Here is a 22,554-nt window from a genome sequence, read left to right on the forward strand (position 1 = left end):
ATGATAGTGACAAGGAATAAAAAACACACTAACTGCAACATTATTTAATGTATGAATATTAGGCTGGGCCCAGCTATATGGATAATGAAAGTTTTGTTAGTTTGATGATTTCATTTCTCAAAATGTTTATCCTGACGTCAGTATTTGGTAAGCTGGATCAATGGATAAAAAGGTATTTTTTGTAAAGGTATTTATGATTTTTTTTTTCAAAAATAAGAAGCGTTTTCAATGCCACAGTTTTTCTAAATTTTTATATATAATAATTTTTCGAAATTCCATCTATTTCGAATTTTATTTAACTTTTTCGTATATTCTCTCCGATCTAGAGTTCTAAATTTCTCTCATGTTTATGGTGCATAAACCAGGCTTATATCGTATATGGTTTATAATTTATAGCCCTCTAAATTTGGACATCTTGGACATTTTTGTGTGAAGTTAGCAATGTTCAGGATACAATAACTTAAGATCGCGTCATTTTTTGAAAGGATTTAGTTTCAACATTACAGATATTTTATAAAATGCACATATCATCTTAGTATAAGGACCTCCAAAATTAAAATATATCCTGTATCCATGTGCCAGTGAAATAGATTTCGATGTGTTACGAACGGAATGACCAAATCAATATACCTCCACCTCTTTGATAGTTGGTATAATAATGGAAGTACGTATTAATTTATTTTAATTATTTTAAATAACACTGTCCAACAGCATTTTTGGAACAGAACTATAAAAAAGGGCATATTGAGTAGATCATTTTTGTAGAATAAACTTATAGTCCAGTTGGTCTGATTTTTTTTTACAGTGGGTCAAAGTTTTAATTTTTTGATCGAATAATAACTGAAAAAATTTTGTAAGTTAATAGCTGAGAGAATTCTTACTGTCAGGGTTAATTGTGGAATTTTATGGGGGTCATTTCTGTGGAAGATCTTAATCCTCTATCTTCTCTCTTTAGGGGTCAATTTGACCCTTTTTTGGAGAAAATTAAAAAAAGTCCTTTAAAAAAGGACATTTAAGGACTAAAATATTTTACAAACATTTTTGCCGGAAAATTTCAGTGGGGGTCACCAAAGATACAAAAGTTGTAAATAAAGCCCTTTACGCTTAAAGTAAGTAGTAAAATTAGACGCCATCTCGTGTTTCATATTTTTTAAAAATATCTCCAAAAATCCAAGTATGATCCGAATGAGCTGAAATTTAAAATGTAAATAGTTCATAAGGAGATCTACAAAATATATGTAAGTTATCTCTTTTAGTTCAAGGGATATTTAGGTTTATTTATGTATTTTTTTTTAATTCTGCTCGATCTTTTTTTGGTTTTTTAGATATGGCGGACCTAAGAAGGTTCGAAATTTTTTTTTTAACATATTATTCATATTTGCTATTGTTTCCTTGAAATATTTCCTCGAAAATATCGGGGTTTAAAAAATAAAAATTCAATTAGTTTTTGGGGTTTTAAAATAAAATGGGGTTTTATTTAGTTTTTCTTCGGGGTTTTATATTTTTTCTATGTACGTACCGTACGCTTGGGGTTTACAAGAGTAAGTGATCTTATTACAATTACAAAAAATGAGAGAAAAATAATAAACATAGAATGGCCAGTGAACAATAACTGGCCATATACACTGTGCGCATAAACATCCCGCCCCCCTTGCTATACTGCAACAAGGAAGGCTGAGGATTCTGCGGGGTAAAATAACCGGGGTTTGTTGTTGCGGGTTAGATGGATGGGGTTGTTGTTGCTGCTGACATGTCAGTTGGTGTTGTTGCTGCTTCTAATATTGCGGGGGTTGTTCTGGCAGATACTGCTGGGGTTGTTGATGTTGACTTCGAGGCGGCGATTCAAACCTGTTGACATCTAGCTATATGAGTTAAATAAAAATGGGAGAGAGAGAAGAAAAAATACAAATTAGTCAGCTTCTGACTTTGGCAAGAGAACAAGCTTCACTATGGGCCGGGTAAAAATGCCCGAAGCTGTTCTCACGTCCGCAGAGCGGACCTTACTATCTTGCCCTACATGAGTCTTCTCTATCCTACCTAAGCGCCATTCATTCGGGGGTAAATTATCTTGACGGATCACAACTAAATCTCCTACTTTCAAGTCCCTTTGTGGATATTTCCACTTAGTTCGCCGATGGAGTTCTTTGAGGTATTCCTCTTTCCATCGCAGAGCAAACTGATGATGGAGCACTTTGAGTTTCTGCCATCTATTAGCAATACTCAAAGAAAGATCGGAATGATTGGGTTCAGGGGGTGCCAAAAGAGGCGCTCCGATCAAAAAATGACCAGGGGTTAATGGGACTAAATCGAGGGGATCATCGCTCATTGCAGTTAATGGTCTTGAGTTTAGGCAAGCTTCAATACGGCTTAACATTGTTGAAAACTCCTCAAATGTAAATTTTTGCATTCCAGCAATTTTGCGAAAATGAGTTTTTACACTCTTAACGCCGGCTTCCCATAAGCCGCCCATATGAGGAGCCCCAGGGGGTATAAAATGCCATTCAACTGGCTGAGAACTATTTCGTACAAATACTTTTTGCCTCAATTGGAGTAAAAACTGTTTTCGGTCAACTTCCAGTAAATTAGCAGCACCGACAAATGCAGTTCCGTTGTCCGAGTAAACATGAGCAGGACAACCTCGACGAGAGAAAAAACGGGCAAAAGCAGCAAGAAATGTTTCGGTCGACATATCACCGGTTGCCTCTAAATGAATCGCCTTTGTGGCGAAACAAACAAACACTAGAACATAACCTTTTGTTATTCGGCAACCTCTACCAATGTAGGATTTTATGTCGAACGGACCTGCGAAATCTAAACCAGTATGGGTAAACGGTCTCGAAAGAGACGCACGTTCAGGGGGTAAAGCAGCCATAATCTGCTGACCGGTTTTCTTTCGGTAAATTGTACATTCCTTACAATTGAAAATAACTGTACGAATTAGATTCTTTAATTTCGGGACCCAAAACTCATTTCTAACTAATCTGAGCATTAATGAATGGCCACCATGGGCAGAGCACTTGTGAACATGTTCAACAAACAAACGAGTAAAACGGGCTGCATAAGGCAGAATTTTAGGGTAACGCTCATCGTATGTTAAGCCAGGTGATCGAACTAATCGACCATTGATTCTGACAAAACCATTCGAGTCAATAAACGGGTTCAAAGTGAGTAAATTACTCTTGGAAGATATGGGTTTACCTTTTGAGAGTAAAGAATATTCGGGTATATAATTCTTTTGACATACTAGAACTAATCGATCACGAGTAAATCTCATTTCTGATTGGGTTAAATCTAAAGTGTTGTACAAGCATTTTCGGGTTTTCAAATACTGTAAACACCTGAACCAATACGAAATAATTCGCATTGCACGGGGTAAATCTGAAAAACGTTCCAGTATGTCAAATTTTAGTTCAGTCTGAACAGAAAAAGTTTGAACTTCTAAATGTAGATGTTCGGTAACGATATTTTGTGGCCAGTATTCTCGCGGTTGTCGTAACCACGAGGGACCATGCCACCATAAGGGGTTGTCTACTAAATCTCGAGCAAGAGTTCCACGACTTGCGAGATCTGCGGGGTTATCTTTGGAATCAACATGAAACCAATTTTCGTTACCTACTTTCTTTACTATTAGTGCAACTCTGTTCTTGACAAAGGTTGGCCAATGACACGGGGGTTTTTTGAGCCAAGATAAAACTATAGTAGAATCGGTCCACATATAAATCTTTCTCTTGTCTAGATTTAATTGACTACACAAAGATTCTACCATGTTTGCCATCAAAGCCGCTCCACAAAGTTCTAAACGGGGTAATGTTTCAGACTTAACAGGAGCTACCTTCGTCTTTGCAGAGAGTAAATGTGAAGTGATTTCATTTGCCGAAATACTTCGAACATAAAGAGCACAGCCATAAGCCTTTTCTGAAGCATCAGAAAATGCATGAAGTTCAATTTCATGACTCGGGTGAAAATTAACCCATCTTGGAATGTTAATTTTCTCAATATTCGGGTAATCATTTAAAAATGAGCGCCATTGCGCAAGGGTTAAGGTTTTTAAACTTTCATCCCAATCTGTCTTGTCTTTCCATATTTGTTGCATTATAATTCTTGCAACAATAATTTTTGGAGAGAGCCAACCGGCGGGGTCAAATAGCTTAGCTATTTCTGACAAGACAGCGCGTTTTGTCACAATATCCCGGCGTGGCTGCGATATGAGTCGGAAGTAGAAACTGTCAGTATCAGCATTCCATCGCAAGCTCAGGGTTTTTGTTGTGCTAGCATCTGCAAATTTTAAGAAGTCTGCATCAAGCAGATTCTCACGGGGTAAATCTTCTAAGAGACGTATATGATTGGCAGTCCATTTTCGTAAAACGAAACCAGCCGATTCGAGAACATGGGTGAGTTCAATACGTCTCTCAAAAGCGTCTTCTAGCTCATGAGAGCCAGCAAGTACGTCATCGACATACATTTGGGTTTTCAAAATTTGAGATGCTAACGGACTTTGGGGTTCACAATCGTTGGCCAATTGTAAAAGAGTTCGAATCGCTAAATACGGTGCACAATTCACTCCGAATGTGACTGTATTTAGCTCATAGTCCTTTATATCAGCTTCGGGATTATTGCGGTAAAAGATCCGCTGAAATTGTGTTTGTTCGGGATGAATTAAAATTTGGCGATACATTTTCTCAATGTCAGCGTTAAAAACGTAACGAAAGAGTCGCCATTGGAGGATTAAGACCGTAAGGTCTGCCTGTAAAACAGGACCGGGGTATAATATATTATTAAGGCTTACGCCATTGGAGGATGGGTTTGAGGCGTTAAATACCACACGGAGTTTGGTGGTCAAACTATCGGGTTTAAATACTGCATGATGTGGTAAATAATAACTAGTCGCTTTTGAATCAGAGGGATTAACTGCTTTGATATGTCCCATTTCAAAATACTCGCTAATCACAGTGTCATACTGTGATTTCAATTGGGGGTTCTTTAAAAGTCGAGTTTCATTTCTCATGAACTGGGACAAAGCACTATGTCGAGAATCTCCTAATGTCACTTCATTATAAAATTCTCGACGAAAAGGGAGTGAAACTACATAGCGACCATCGGGGTTTCTGTAAGTAGTAGTCCGGTAAAGCTCCTCACAAATTTCTTCTCTTTCGGACCATCGTGTCGCTTGTGGAACTTCTTCAAGTTCCCAAAAACGAGCAAGTTGGGCGTTCAACTCAACTTGGTTGCAAAACGTTGCAAGGGTGTACATGGGTTCCGATTGAAATACCTCACCAGTTACTATCCAACCGAAAACTGTTCTTTGGGCGATCAGGTTGCCATTTGGATGCTTTCTAACATCCGAGGTTAAAATTTTTGGATAAACATTTCCTCCAAATAGGATATCCATACGGGTACACATGACGTCGGGCATGGTAATATCGGGAAACCTAGAGTTTACGATATCTGAAAGGGTACACGAGGGCAACCGACCGGTAATTTTCTCAACTACATATGCGCAAATTTTAAGTTTGAAACTGGGGTCTATCGGGGATCCGACAGAAAGAACGCACATAGTAGAGGAATTTCCAGCCAAGCAATCCATCATACCAGTGACATTTGTGGATGGTACTGAAAATGTTGGTATAGAAAGCTTCCTTTGTAATCTCCTAGAGATAAAAGTTCCTTGCGAACCAGGGTCAACTAGCGCTCGAGCCGCACATCTGAGATCGTTCACATGGACTATACAAATAGCCGAGCCCAACAGGACTGTGGAATGGGGGTTAGGGCTCAAATGTGCGGCATACGTATGAACGTTTTGAGCCGCTGCAGATGTTGAAGGGGTAAAATTAAGAGGGGGTTGATTTTGGGTGCTTGCTGGAATCGGGTTAACATTATAAGGGGGTTGTAATGGTACATTAGTACCGGAAGCTATAGGAAATTGGGTTGCTAATTGAGAATTTTGACCTTGCGGTCTTTGATCTCTATGAAGCAAAGAGTGATGCTTCTGTCTACACAAAGAACAAACATGAGTACTTCTACAATTCTTAAAATCGTGAGAAGTCGCCAAACAATTTGAACAACACCTAAGTCTCTTTACGGTTGACATTCTATCATCGACAGTCTGACTCAAGAAGTTTGGACAAAGTCTAAGGGGGTGTGAGCCTTGACAAAGGAAACAACGACAAACTGTGGAACTAGGGTTAGTTTTTGTCGCAAAACTTTGAACTTTTCTAGAGTCATTAAATGATTTCTTAGGCGCATTAACAATCGAGTTCTTTCGTGGTAATGTGTTCGGGGTTTTGTTCATATTTTGAACTGGGTTAGACTGTCTTATATCAGAAATCGACTCAAGAGTTTTAAAATGAGCTGTCAAAAATGCGTCCATATCCTCCCACTTTGGAGATTTTGGACAAAGTTTCTTCGACTGTTCCCAGAGACTTAAAGTGTTTTCGGGTAACTTTGTAGCACAAATATATACTAACATAACGTGATAAAATATTTCCGGAGTAACTTCTAATAGTGAAAGATTCGTAATACAATCATTAAGAGTTCGTTGCAGATTTTTAATATTCGGGCCTGTTTCTTGGGTAATGGGTTTAATACTCAAAAGAGTTCGAAGCTGTTCATTTATAAGAGCATCTTTGTTCTCATACGTATCAACTAACTTTTTCCATGCCACTGCATAGCCATCATTAGTTAATGGAACAGTTTGTATGACATCATGAGCATCCTTTGCAGTTTTCTGCAGCAAATAGTACAATTTCTGTACAGGGGTTAAACGGGGGTTATTGCCATACAAAGCTGAGAACATGTCTCGGAATGAAGGCCAGTTCTTATAGTCACCATAGAAAATAGGGGTGTCGCAAGGGGGTAAATGAACAAATGGCATTGAATTTATTCCCTGATCAATGGACTTTTCTGCCTGAGCAGAGGTTTTTAAATTGTCCAAATAGGTGGTTATCATGGAGATACCACGAGTATATGTACTATAAGAAGCCATATATCTGGCCTTCACCTCAACAATCTGTGGGGTTTTCAATTGTTCAGCTTCGATCAGCAAAGTATCGTATGCTGAACGAACAGCTTCCCATAAACGGTTTAATTCTTTTTCGTGGCTACTTAACGAACCAATTCGATGTTCACCGACGGGTATTATCGAAATATGAGCCTCGAATTCTGCCAAACGATCGGCATTACGAATCAATGCGGACATGTCCATTTTTGATCTTAAAAAATATCGGGTAATTTTGAAAAAAAGCAAGAAAAATCGAGTAACAAAATTTAAAAATAATCAAAAATAGGGAAAACTTGATTAAAATTCAAAAAATAGACAAAACTAATCTTTAAATAATTTAAAAATTTGAATTTTATCACGATTGTTTGAAATACTAAGTAAAAACGACAAAAAACGAGTAATAGTTTCAAAAAATTCAAAAATAATCTTAAAAAGATGACAAATTTCAAAAATATTTGGGTTAATAGGAATTCACAAAGCAAAGTCCACAAAAATAATGGGTTAAATATGTAAAATATTAAATAAGAAAGTGAATTTACACGTTGTTCGTTTTTTTCTCAAGATAAAAATATTCAAAAAATTAGGTAAATAATTTGAACAACGATTTTCTATAGTGTAAATGCACTTTCAATATTAAAAAAGGTATAAAAAATGTTTAATATACACTACTACTGCAAACGAATAAACGGTTACTCACTTTCGAATAAAATTAAATAATTAATTTTCACTAAAAGTAATTATTTTTCAATTATATTTTATTCACGGGTTAAATTTTAATTTAAAAATGCTCAATTAATTTATTTTCACGGGTTAAATATCAAAAAAAATGAGTAAAAATGCACTTTATTACGATAAAATACACGGTAACCGGTTTATTCGTACGATTAAAATATTGCAGCACTAGCGTAAGTGACAATATAAAGCAAAAGAGAAAATAAACAACAACCAACAATTGCACTGTAATTTTTTTTGAATGTTATTATTATTACAATAAATAACACACACACTCACTTTATATTGGGTTTATGAAAATTATATTTTTATTATTATTTATTTGATATTATTAAAATATCACAAAATAAAAAATTCACAAAATAATTTAATTTTTATTTTAATCGCGTGTCCGTCGGTTTTTGTTTATAATTAAACTAGCGAGTAAAATGTTTTTCTTCTTTATTCTCTTTTGTGCTATATTCGTTTAGATCAACACAGTTGAGTAAAAAACGTATCACTATTAAAGCTTTTGTTAACAGCAGTGTTAACAGAGAATAAAGAAGCTGGGATTAAAAAACAACAAAAACACTGAAGTAAATAAAAATATCACTTTTAAATAAAAGAAAAACACGGGTAATAAGGGAATAAACACTGTGAATAAATATATGAAAAATCCACACAATATAAGAGTTTTTTCTTTTATTTTTGGAGTTAAACACACGCGAAAAAAAGAAATTAAAACAAGGGTAAAAATGTGAGGATAGAAAAAAAAGGAATGCAGTAGAGAAAAAAATGGTTTGTGTTTTGCCGACGGCAAATTGCAATTTTTAAACAAGGGGTTTTTTTAACTTGTTGGTTATTCTCTTGCTTTTTATAAAAAACACTTTTTTATTGTCACTTTTTGTATTTGTTTTATTCACTTTTAAATTGAATAACGTACCTTTTTTCCGTAGGTTTTGTGGGTAAGGGGGATTTTAAGTAAAATATTTCCAAATGGTTTGGGGGAAAATTCCTGGGTTTTCACTGAAAATAAAAATATTTTCATGAAATATTTCAAGGCCTCGGGGGTTTCTATCCGGTTCGAAGGACCAAAATGTTTCCTTGAAATATTTCCTCGAAAATATCGGGGTTTAAAAAATAAAAATTCAATTAGTTTTTGGGGTTTTAAAATAAAATGGGGTTTTATTTAGTTTTTCTTCGGGGTTTTATATTTTTTCTATGTACGTACCGTACGCTTGGGGTTTACAAGAGTAAGTGATCTTATTACAATTACAAAAAATGAGAGAAAAATAATAAACATAGAATGGCCAGTGAACAATAACTGGCCATATACACTGCGCATAAACAGCTATAAAATTTCGAAAACAATAAAAAGTACATGCTAACAGCTATCTCATCCCTATAAAAAGTTACACGCATCCAAAGTTGGAACATGAAAAAATGGCAGTATTTTTACGTTTTTCCAAAACACATTTTGATGGAATGTATAAAAAAAAATATTAAAATTTTTTCAATAGGGAGCAAGGTTTATGGAGCTCCTGATGAATAAATATAAGCTTTTTGTATAAGTGGTTTGTATTGGAGAAAACTTTAGGACATGAAGCTTAATAGTTTAGTGAGTTTTTTCTAGAAAACACCTTGCTGTGACGTAATTTATCTTGTGATAGTAAAATAACTTTGTACGTATTTAACATGGAGCTTTTTCGAGGATCAATGATTTGTCTTTTTAGAATTTTTTACTCAAACCTAATTTTTTTTTGTTTAAATTGCCAAAGTTTGGATAGGTCTGGAGGCGACTTAAGTGAGCCAAGTTTTACTTAACACACTTTTGCATTAGGCTCTCTTTTCGGATCATATACCAATTTTTATATAGTCCCGAAGAAAATTTTTTTCTACAAAAGTCAAAAATATAGGGACTTTTTTGGGAAATCGTAACGATGCATGTAACTTTTTATCGGTACGAGAACTGTTAGCAAGTTGTCTTGATTTTATTCAGAATTTGTTTAAATTTCAGATCATTCACATCGTACTTTAATTTTTGGCTATTTTTCAAAAAAATGTGAGACTTTACAACTTTTCTATCTTTGGTGACCCAAACTGAAATTTTCCGGCAAACATTTTCGTAGAATATTTTAATCATTATATGTCCTTTTTGAAAGGACTTTTTTTGATTTTATCGAAAAAATTGTCAAATTGACCCCTAAAGAGAGGAGATAGAAAATTATCCCCATAAAATTCCGCATATAACTCTGACAAAAAGAATTCCCTCAGACTTTAAGAAACAACTTTTTTCAGTTAGTATAATGCTCCCTTGCACCAAGAAATTAAAACTTCGACCGACTGTAAAAAAAACTTATACCAGCTGGGCTTCAACAAAAATGATCTACTCAACATACCCTTTCAGAATTATAGGGTTGCTATCTGTTCCAATCAAAAAGTCTCATTTTATTGGACAGTGTTTGCAAAAAATTTCGAACTATTGTAATATTTTTGGACTGTTGTAAATATTTCATGTTTTCTTTTCGAAAAATATGAAACAAATCATAACAACTTTAAAAATATCCTTTTTATATCTTGAACCAGCTCGACAATTACTGATCCCAGAACTAAAATCTTGAGAAACAGTATTTTGATTCAAATTTTGATTTTAGTAGGGAATATCCATAACCATTTTTTGGGGCCCCCTAATGAATATAAAAATATAAATGTGCTTGTTCTATAAACATGTGAGAGTGCGGTACATGCAAATTTATAATTCTTGCAACCATAACCACACGTAGAGAAAAAACACGGTTGTTCCCTTGAACATAATCGAAGAACAAATTACTTATTACGGTAATAGTAGTTCAAACACAATATGATAATTATTAGTATCATAAAATATCATATTATGATCAGATATAGTCGTAAGAATACATCATACTATTTTCTGATGCAATCATATTATGATCCAAAGCTATTATAATATGCTAGAACTCAATCATATGGTGACCGAATTAAATCATATTATGATCCAATGTTATATTGATGATCTAAGGAAATCATATTATGATCCAAAGTAATCATGTTATGTTTTTAATTTTAATAGGTTTTAGTTCTAATTTGCTAAAAATTAAAATAACAATTATTTTTTGTGTACGATAACAATATATTGTTACAAGTAACATAGTATTGTTGCTGTAACCATGCTGAACCTTGTTTTTTCTCTGCGTGCAGTTAAATGTGCCACAAAATGACATAAAACGTATAAACAATTGCATGGGCATGTGCATGGATCCGTAAATTTTATATAATGGTGGTGGAGAAAACACTTATACTCTGATAAAACATATAAGGAAATTGATGGGGTGCCACAAATGCTATTAAATGTTCTTGAACATTTAAATGATTTCTTTTGGTTATATTGCTTGCAAATATGTTATTTTGCAAGTGTTATTTTGTATGGTATTGCCAAGTAAACAGTTATTATTAATTCATTTTGTTCAAGGATTATGTAGGATTAAGCGAATGCTATTGTGAACGTAAGTGCTACAGCTATTACTTATTCCCATTGTTTGACTAAAGTAATTGTAACTGAGAGTACTAGTGCTATTGGGTATGATTTTGCTAATGGTAGGGATTTTATTGCTTTTAATTAGTGCATCTGATTTCGCTATTGCTATAGTTATTACTGAGGGTGATGAGAGTAATATTACATATATAGAGGTAAAACTTGAAGGAATGTATTGCATTTTTCGTGATTTTAAAAGGTTGGAGTCATTTGAACCCCAAGAATCATTAAGGGTTAATTTCCATTTTTGTGCTGTTATTAAGAATACTAGACTTCATGTTATACTTTTCTTAAGTTTAATCAAAATCGGCCAAAAAATATATAACATTTCGCTATCTTTCCATTAGAAATTCCAAATATTGAAAAATTTGACCTTTGACCTTCACGATTTAAGGTTTAACGTTTTCCAATTTTAGTAAAAATTTCAGAGTAAATTTATAATCTGGACTATAATATTCTGAATAGGTTTTACTTAAAATTCATAAAAGAAAGGAATGAGCTCAAATTCGGCAAAATATGGCCAAATAATTAGTTTTTCTCGAAAATTTAAAAACTTAAATCGCAGGTACGGAAAAGCTATCGAAGGTATTTTCATAATTTTTACATATTTTTATTCCCTATTATATTCTCAATAAATCTCAATATGATGATCAAAAAAATTCTGAAATTTGTTTAACAAAATTTTTAAAAATTTGAAAATGTAGTTTTGAAACTGCCGTTAAAAAAAATATTTTTTTTGGTCATACCTGCGAATAGGTTAACGGTATCCTACGAAGACAAAAACTAATTTACAAGTAAATATGGATATATTTTAAGTAAAAATAAGCTTTTTTTTAATATTTCTCAAATTATATTAATTGTTTTCCTAAATTTCTTGTTCTAGTAGCCTGAGACACGTTAACTTTCTGAATTTTTAATAACTTTAACATTTCTTAACCAATTTTTGTATTTTATATCTCATTATAACGGAAATTACCTACACATTTCTATTTTTTCAAATTAAATTGCAAAAATGTTTTTTTAATTTTTTTTAAAAAAAATGAAAAAATTGCATCTCAAAACTCCTGAGGGTGATTTTTTTTACCAAAATTCACCAATACTGGGAAAAATCAAACTTGTCTTTCATTAGGGTCACCCTAGTAATACAACTGTAATTAAATTGCTTGACTATAATTCAAGACTTGAATTACAATTGCTTTCAACTTGAATTCCAGTAAAAATGTATATTGAGAAAATTCAACAGAAATATGTTTCAAATAAGTAGAAAGAAATTATGTCACCTAATTTTACGTCGATCGCTCCATAATTAGTCATAGATCTCAGGGTATCCAACAAATATTCAACACAAATACGTTTCATATAGAAGGAAATCACGCGATGAAATTTCATGGCGATCGTTTCATAAAAAGTCATAGCTCTAGGGTTGCTAGCCGGGCTGGACTTGGCTGGATTGTCCAGCTTTTTTGATGTCTGTCCAGTTTCAAGCTAAAATTGAATTTGTCCACCTAAATATGTCCATAAATGAAAATTTACTTAATTAGTACACAGTAATAACATCTGCAAAAACGTGTATGTATTTTTTGAAGAAAGGAAGAAAACAAATGCCATGATGCCAATGAAGAAGAAGTTGTAAGCGTGAAGGATTATCAGAAGCATTTTTATATTTTATGCAAAACCTAATGCAGGAATTTACAACTCTTGGGAATGATTCTTGTACAGTTTTAGATTTGCACAATATAATGACCGTACTTATGAATAGCCTCAAATGTAGAGGATACCAAAGTTAACAGCATTTTGAAAAAAAATGTCGCTTAATGAACATAAAACTTTTAAGACGGAATTAGAAGACTTTTTAAAAACAGCAGCTATTTAGGAAATCGTTACGACTTTGGTGATGATTCCTCTTTTTTTAAAAAGTAGCATTTTTAAATTTATAAAATGTCCTATTTTCTTGAGAAGATTTACAAAAATCTTGAAATATCTAAAGAACTAGATAACGATAAATTATGTATCGATTACTGCTCCTTCGTGAAGCTTATAATCAAATACCAAGAGATTTGTCAAATGATATGGTTCTATTTTGTTTATCAAAGGTGAAAATAATGAATTCGAGAATTTTAGAAAAATTGCATGTTTCGTATTTTCAATACCAGTAAGCAACGCTTTTAGTGAAAGAGTTTTTCCTATTTTAAACATTCGCTATACTAAAGAAAGAAATCGAATGTCATTGAACCTGGTTTGCGCTTGTGTACAAATCTCTAAACTTTAGCATTTTCTGATCAATATGGTGATATGAATACCAATTTAAAATCTTGCGGATATTCTCTATGAAAAGGAAATCAAATAATTGTGGCGGTGTGCCTAAAACTGAGTGTATAAGAGCTCAACATCAAAAGGATACGACTAGTTAATGTTAGAAGGGTGCTAAAATTGAATGCTAAAATAATATTTTCACAAACATATGACATTATGTGGTCTTTAAAAATTACAAATAATGAAATCATATTCAAATATCCATTTATTTTGATAAGTAAACGAATTCCAAAACAGTGGATGACAACTGTAAATAATATTAAATTTGACACTGTTCCTATTTCATGGAATCCTATATTTAGCTTACGTGATTACTAAGCTATCGCAATTTTTTACTATTTTAATTTAATATCTAAGGGAATATCTGTGACCAGACGGCCTGAGTAACAGAACAAAACTATCACACACGAATAAACTAAAATCATGTTAATTGACCTTCCATATCATACGACTGCACCATTTTAAGCATAAATGAACTGCTTCGAAAAGCATAGGCACTTAATTTATTTTTGTAAATAATATATGCTTTATTGAATTGGTTTTTTGGAGGTTGCAATAGTCATAAATGTCCACATGTGTTCGTTTGGGTAGCATCAAATATATGATGTCACCGTCCATGGATCTGGTAACATAGCCTTGATTACTTCAATGTCTTACCTTTTAGTTTTGTCAAAATTAGCCATCAAAATTATTTCGGCACTCTAATCAGAACAAAATTCTTAATTATATCTAAATTTTTATAACGGAATAGGAATATGGAATTTTTTTGATAAAATGTTTATCCTTTTGAATTTTAATTTTTTTGATTAAAAAAAATTATTTACACAAAACCAAATTAACATTTTCTCAGTAATTTTTTAATGTCCAGATTTTTTTTTTTGATTTGTCCAGCTTTTTAAAGCCAATAAAAGGTACACTTGCGAAAATAATTTTAACGATATTTCCTTATGATATTCTAAAACGATCTAGTTATGTCTGTCTGTTGAAAACACGATAGGGCGCAAACGAAAGAGCTCGCTGGCTGAAATTTTTCACAAATGCTTTCTGTTGATAAGGTTAGTTTGGTATTGAAAATGAGCAATATCTGTTCATGACTACACCTAGCCACATACAAATGTTCCCCCGAATACTGTTTGAGCAGTGAGTAAATTGCAAGTAAATATTTTTTTTATAATTTTGATCTAAACTTTTATTTTGGGATTTTGTTTTAAAATTCCTCTGTGTAGTAAAATTGTCTTCTGTGTATCTCCGTATTTGTATTTTAATTTTAACTAGAGCGAAATAATTAACCAGGATGCGTTGTGGTAAATTTAGTTATTTTTATATCAAGTACAACAGATGAGTTTTACTTTTAAATATTTAATCGTGTTGTTCTTTTAATTGGTTGAGTTTACGGTAGACGTTTTGGTTGTGGTCAGTTAGCTAATTAGTTGGCTTTTCTTTTTTGTTGGTTTTTAAACGTTTACCTTTTATCTGCTTATGTAAACCTATTTTTATACCCTCCATAGTGGGGAGGTTATAATGCGTTTGTGCAGATGTTTGTAACGCCCAAACATATTAGTGCAACACCCACCTTAAAGTATACCGATCGACTTAGGATCACTTTCTGAGTCGATTAAACGATGTCCGTTCGTCTGGCTGGTTGGCTGGCTGTCCATGTAAATCTTGCGCGCAGAGTACAGGTCGCAATTTTGAAGATATTTCGATCAAATTTGGTACATATTATTTGTTCGGCCCAAGGACCAAGCCTATTGAAACTGGCTGAAATCGATCCATTGTTTCACCTAGCCCCCATACAAATGTCCTTCCCAGATTGGACTTTATCGGTCATAAATGTTTAATTTATATATGTATCTCCACAAATTCCGCTCCAAATAAGTTTTATATATACAAAATTCATGTCACCAAATTTTGTTACGATCGGTTCATAATTAGTCATAGCTCCCATATAGACCCGTTTCCGAAAATCACTTATATACTTATATATTTTAAGATCATGGCCTTCACCCATTTCAATGTAATCATTATAAATGTCATTCTCAATATCACTTTCGACGACCGTTTCAAAATCACATTCTCCATTACATTCAACTCCACTTTAATCTAAGTTAATTTTTTGATTATTAATTGCAATTCTTCTAATACTTTGGCAGCTAAATAATAAATATTTTATTCCGTACCTTTTATTGTCATTGGATCAAGTCCTAAGTTATAAATTTTGAAAGATTTGTTTTTTGAATTTTGAAGGAGCTATCGGAACACTCATCTACAGTGATCAAAAGTCCCTTTGTTTTTAGTTATTTGTCGAATTTCAGAAACAATACAATTTTTGTGAGTTATTTAAATTTGAAATTATGAAAAATTTTAAGCAATTTAATAAATTTAATTATATATGCATATTTATTCGTTTCATTCGATTATTCTACATAGAATTGTTCGAATTATTCGTTATTCGAAAATGGTCATTTTTAAATTGTTCGAGTAAGTATTCGTAAGAAATTATTCGATTAATCGAACGATCATTAGTCGAATGAATACCCTAGTAATGACTCTTGCATATGAAAATATGAATGAAGAATGCCTCTTACAAGAGAAATTATTAAACGAAGCTTGCAGTCCTTTCAAGAATGAAGTTGATTCATTTTTAAAACTAAATGATGCATTGAAGTACAATATTGAACTTCATGCTTTGTATGCCAAACCTAATTTGGATGATTTGGAAAACACACCATTGGAGGTGAAACGTTTTCAGACGAAGATGATAGAAATTTTCAATATAATGTAATGTACACGTACAAAATCTTGAAATAAGATTGGATTTTTATATATTTAGAATTGGACAACATAATATAAATCTGAGAAATTCAAACTTATACCCAAATGCTAAAACTAAATCCAGGAAATTAAGAGTTTATATAAATACAATATTAAGCCATGCTCTGTTTTGAAATAAAGTTTAACACGTTGATTTCCGGTGAATGAATGTTAAGGAAAAGGACGATGGGAGCCATTGATTAGCTAGGAGTCGGGTGGGGGAGTTCGTGTCATATTCCTTAAGATTCAATGTTTATTATATGCTCTTATTTTGGACTCCCAAAAAAAACTAAACTTAACATGTCGTTTTATTAAAAAAAAAACAAAATAAAGCCACTAATCTAGTCATAAGTGGAATTCTACATATAATCAAAGTTGACGTTTTCATACTTTTGCCAAGTTTTATGCAATCCAGATGTTAGTGGATGCAAATGCCTCGATACCCTCACCAACCTTCGTTCTAGTGGCATAAATAAATTTCTAGAACCCCTAAGTTAAATTTTATCTAACAGCTCTCACATTCTCACAATAAGAAGACCAAGTTATTTAAATTTTAAGCAAACATATTCAAACTATTTATTTTTTTATCTTTTAAATTAATCATAAATACATTATTCATATTTAATATTTAGATTTAAATTTCAACCAACAAATTCTTTTTAAATTTTAACAAAAATTTAGAAAAATTTATAAATGTTAACATTATTTATATTAATATTCAATAAACCTAGCTTTATATAATAAATTTTAACAAAAGTAGGAAATTTGAAATTCTAACAATAAAATTTGTAACAAATAAAAATTTAACCTTTCGAATGAAACAACAATACAATACAAAGATCAATTACAATATAAAGAGCACTTTTAATTATCAAAATAACCAAATTTTTATAGTTAAAATTCAAACAAAAGTACATTATTTACGTAGTTTTGACCCATTGTGCAATTTGTATAAACGAAAATAAACAAAGAAACAAAACAAAAAGATATTAAAATTCATTGAACTGTGGTTGCAACAGCTGATCAATTTGCACAGGTTTGTGTGCATATTCAAAATAAGTTGTAAGTAAATATATAGGTCAGGATTTGTTTGACCCAAGAGAATTTAAGTTGTAGATGAACGAAATTTGGTACAACATGTTTGAGTTGTAATGTGTTCGATCGATTTTCAATATAAATTTGTTTTGTTTGCTTGTTTCTTTATAAAATAAGTATGCAAGAAAATAAATAAAAGGAATTAAAATGTCTTAATTTCACTCACCAATAGTACTCTCTGCAGAAGGCCTTCTCCAGGAACGGTGTGCTAGATTTAATTTTCGGAAGATATTTAATTAAGGTTTTGAAATCTTCTTTCATAGGTTTTGGTGTTGTGATTGTTTTGTTTTAAATACTCATATTTAGATTTCTCAATTAGTTATGTTTTAATTTAAGATTTGTGTTATTCATTTGTTTGATATTTAGGTTATTTTAATATAAAAATTTTAAACACTTTTACAATTTAAATATTTCAAAGATTTCTTTTAAATTTTGTAATCATTTAGCAAATTCATTAAATTTTAATTTTAGATAAACTTTAGTAACCGTTGAAACATTTTAATTGTAAAAGATTAATTTAAATTTAAAACTTTTAAACATTTCTTTTAACAAAATTTTAAACAATTTTAATCATATTTTTTTTTTTCAAATTTGCATGTTTTTTTTAACTTTTTAAGATAATTAATTTGTGTGATAGTTGTTAAGGTTAAATTTAGGTAATTTAATTTTTAAATTTAAGCTTTTAATTATAATGGTCGTATGGTTTGCTAGTGCGACTAATACAAGTTATAGGGTACATATATTTTGTTCTTTTACTTGGTTTCTCTTGTTTATTAAAACTTTCAATTCATTATTGTTTTAGCAGAGATATTTAACACACAGTTTGTTAAAATGTTGTTTAAACTTTACTTTGAAATTCCTTATCTGTGATATTAGTTATTAAGTTTTTAACTTATTAATCACTTAAATTTTTCTTTTCACATATTTTAATTATTTATCATGTTTATAAGCTTTACTGTGATATTATTTGTAAGCATTGTATTTTAACTTTTAAGTCATTTGACGAATTATCTGTGATATTAGATTTAGGTTTTAGGAAAATTAATTTCAGTATTTAGTAAATATTTTCATACATGTTGCATTGTTTTCACTAAGGCGACTATTGCCCATTATAGGGTGAGCCATCAAAAGGAATCCCCTGGAAGAGGATTCCCTCGCCAGGTTTGGGATTTGTATTTTGAGTGTTTATGGGATTTTCTAGCAAATTGAACTTACAAGTTTTCAAGAATGGTAAAGAATTTTTACAAGTTGATGGGTTATGATTCCAAATATATGTATGTATATGTCAAGGCAAGATAAAGCTGGACAAGAAACCTTTTCATGATGGTGTATAATTGGTGAATTTTTATTGGAAAATATTAAGAAATCTTAACCAATTATGAAAAATTGCAGATTTTTCTGAGAAGATTTAGTTTTCGATGTTCACACTCCAAAAGATCACAGGAAAAGGATCTTTTGTAGATTTTCTTCTATACAAGAAAATTGTGGCTGAGAATTTTTAATCAATTTTGACATTGTACGTCAATCAGTTGTCAAAAATCTTTATGTTGCCACTTAATCAAAGACTACAATCAATCAATCTTTTCCTCAGTCTTCATTAGGGTGGCCCTTAATAAACGAAAATTGGATTTTGGCCATTCTCACCCCCCAGTTTGGTGAACATTAGTAAAAAAATCATCCTGAAAAAATTTTAGGTAAATCGGTTGGGGTTAAGACGTGCCGCAAGCCTTCTGAAGTTTTGAGATGCATTTACAAGGGGATAAAATGCATTTTTTTCAGTTTTTGTAAAAATTTTGCCATTAAAAAATTACTTTTGTAATTTAATTTAAAAGAATCGAAATGTGTACGTAATTGTCGTTCTAATGAGATATAAAAAACAGAAATCGGTCAAAAAATGTTAAAGTTATTAAAAATTCGCCAGGCCATTAATGTGTCTCAGGCCACTAGAACAAGAAATGTAGGAACAAAATGAACATATTTTGATAAATATTAAAATAAAAGCTCATTTTTACTTAAAATATGTCCATATATACTTGTATATGAGTTTTTGTCTTCGTAGGATATCGTTAACCTATTCTTAGGTATGAACAAAAAAATAAAATTTTTTTAACGGCAGTTTCAAAACTCTATTTTCAAATTTTTAAAAATTTTGTTAAACAAATTTCACAATTTTTTGATCATCTCATTGGGATTTATTAAGAATATAATAGGGAATAAAAATGTGAAAAAATTATGAAAATATCCCTTATAGTTTTTCCGTACCTGCGATTTACATTTTGAAATTATCGAGAAAAACCAATTATTTGGCAATTTTTAGGCCAATGAGCTCTATTTCCTTATTCTTATGAATTTTAAGCCAAACTTTTTCAGAATATTATAGTCCAGATAATTCTAAATATACTCTGAAACTTTTACTAAAATCGGAAAACGTTAACCCTTAAATCGTGAAGGTCAAAAGTCACATTTTTCAATATTTGGAATTTCTCTTGGAAAGATTTCGAAATGTTCGAAATGTTGTATATTTTTGTGCCGATTTTGATGAAATTTAACAAAAATATAACAGAAAGCCTAGTATATACAAAAACAGCAGAAAAATTTAAATTAACCCTATATAGCACTTGGGGTTAAAATGACCCGAAACTTCTAAAACCATAAAAAAAATATGATTTTAAAAGTTTGGTGTCATTTTAACCCCAAGTGCCATTAAGCGTTAATTTCCATTCTTGTGCTGTTACTATGAACCATAGAGTTTATGTTATATTTTTGTTAAATTTCATCAAAATCGGCACAAAAATATACAACATTTCGAACATTTCGAAATCTTTCCAAGAGAAATTCCAAATATTGAAAAATTTGACTTTTGACCTTCACGATTTAAGGGTTAACGTTTTCCGATTTTAGTAAAAGTTTCAGAGTATATTTAGAATTATCTGGACTATAATATTCTGAATAAGTTTGGCTTAAAATTCATAAGACTAAGGAAATAGAGCTCATTGGCCTAAAAATTGCCAAATAATTGGTTTTTCTCGATAATTTCAAAATGTAAATCGCAGGTACGGAAAAACTATAAGGGATATTTTCATAATTTTTTCACATTTTTATTCCCTATTATATTCTTAATAAATCCCAATGAGATGATCAAAAAATTGTGAAATTTGTTTAACAAAATTTTTAAAAATTTGAAAATTGAGTTTTGAAACTGCCGTTAAAAAATTTTTATTTTTTTGTTCATACCTAAGAATAGGTTAACGGTATCCTACGAAGACAAAAACTCATATACAAGTATATATGGACATATTTTAAGTAAAAATGAGCTTTTATTTTAATATTTATCAAAATATGTTCATTTTGTTCCTACATTTCTTGTTCTAGTGACCTGAGACACGTTAATGGCCTGGCGAATTTTTAATAACTTTAACATTTTTTGACCGATTTCTGTTTTTTATGTCTCATTAGAACGACAATTATGTACACATTTCGATTCTTTTAAATTAAATTACAAAAGTAATTTTTTAATGGCAAAATTTTTACAAAAACTGAAAAAATGCATTTTATCCCCTTGTAAATGCATCTCAAAACTTCAGAAGGCTTGCGGCACGTCTTAACCCCAACCGATTTACCTAAAATTTTTTCAGGATGATTTTTTTACTAATGTTCACCAAACTGGGGGGGTGAGAATGGCCAAAATCCAACTTTCGTTTATTAAGGGCCACCCTAGTCTTCATGCATACTGATGGTAAAACGGTATACAATACAATTTAAATAAATTATGATCAAAGTTACTTTCTATTCATTTTATATATACTCCGAATTACTTAGAATTTGAGAAATAAAAATGATTTATGTTTAAATACTTTTCTTCCCACTGTCAAAAGTAGGTTCCTATATCTTAAATTTAATAAAAGGGTTTTGTTTTGGATAAAGGACATAAACGTCCACTACAATAAGTGATTTTGAAAATGCATTTTCAACAAAATTGCAAACATCTTACAAAAAACAGAAGAATTCCAAGAAAGGGATAGTGGTTGGACTTTAGTTCAATTTATAAAAATATATCTAAATTTAAATAGATATCAACCTCTAAAGGGATCATCAGTTATACCCCTGCCAAAAAAGCATGCGTAAATGTACAAAACAAAGATGTGTTTTGCTTCAAATGGGCAGTGATATCAGCAATTGCTGATTTAAAAAAAGATGCATCTCTTACATCCAAATATAAAGTAAATATTATTTCAAATAATATTACTTTGAATGATATTTGCCTAAATTTTAAAGGGTTATGCTTATAACAATATTTGAAAGAAATAATTCAAATATAAGCATCAACGTATTCGGATATGATGAGATCAAAGACTTAGTAGTGGGACCTTTTTATAAAACAAAAGGTAAACGGTCGATTCACATCAATCTTTTGTTTCTTCAAAAAAATATTGGAGAAAATATTATTTGTCATTATGTATGGATTAAAAATATTTCAATGTAAATGAAATTTCGAAAAAATTATGAACTTGTTACTACTATCTAATAGTTTTTATGTTTATTTATGTTTTTATACCCCCCACCACCATTTTGGTGAATGAGGGTATATATAAGTTTGTCATTCCCTGTGTAACATTGAGAAATGTTCATCTGAGACCCAACAAAGTATATATATTATTGATCCTTATGAAATTCTAAGTCGATTGAGCTATGTCCGTCTGTCTGTCTGTGTAAAACACGCTCACGGTCAAAATAGACAACGGAATTTGGTAAACTTGCAAGAAAAATGTTTATTGTTCTTCTAAGCAGTTTGGTATTGAAAATCGGTTTAGTGGAACCAGAGTTATGAACCAAAATCTAAGACAACCTAAAAAAAAACTTGATCATTTTAAAATTGTTTTTGTTATTTGTGCAAAAGTATTGCAGATAATACCATCAAATTTTACACACGTTATTTTTATGTTAAAAGGACTAACTCTGGTAAAAATTATAAGAATCGGTTCATAATTTCTCCAAGCCCCCATACAAATTTCTTCCCGAAATATGGTTCTATGGTCTGTAAATTCCTACAAAATTGCAGTATCCACACAAA

General features: G+C 31.4%; 1 protein-coding gene across 1 annotated transcript; it reads right to left on the minus strand.

Annotated features, from left to right (window-relative positions):
- Positions 1 to 1,909: 1,909 nt before the first annotated feature.
- Positions 1,910 to 7,201, minus strand: LOC135958516 (uncharacterized). The gene has a single exon (XM_065509420.1). The coding sequence runs from the start codon at positions 7,199 to 7,201 to the stop codon at positions 1,910 to 1,912; it is 5,292 nt and encodes a 1,763-aa protein (XP_065365492.1).
- Positions 7,202 to 22,554: the final 15,353 nt, after the last annotated feature.

The sequence above is a fragment of the Calliphora vicina genome, chromosome 4, assembly GCF_958450345.1.
Source record: "Calliphora vicina chromosome 4, idCalVici1.1, whole genome shotgun sequence".
Lineage (NCBI taxonomy): Eukaryota > Metazoa > Arthropoda > Insecta > Diptera > Calliphoridae > Calliphora > Calliphora vicina.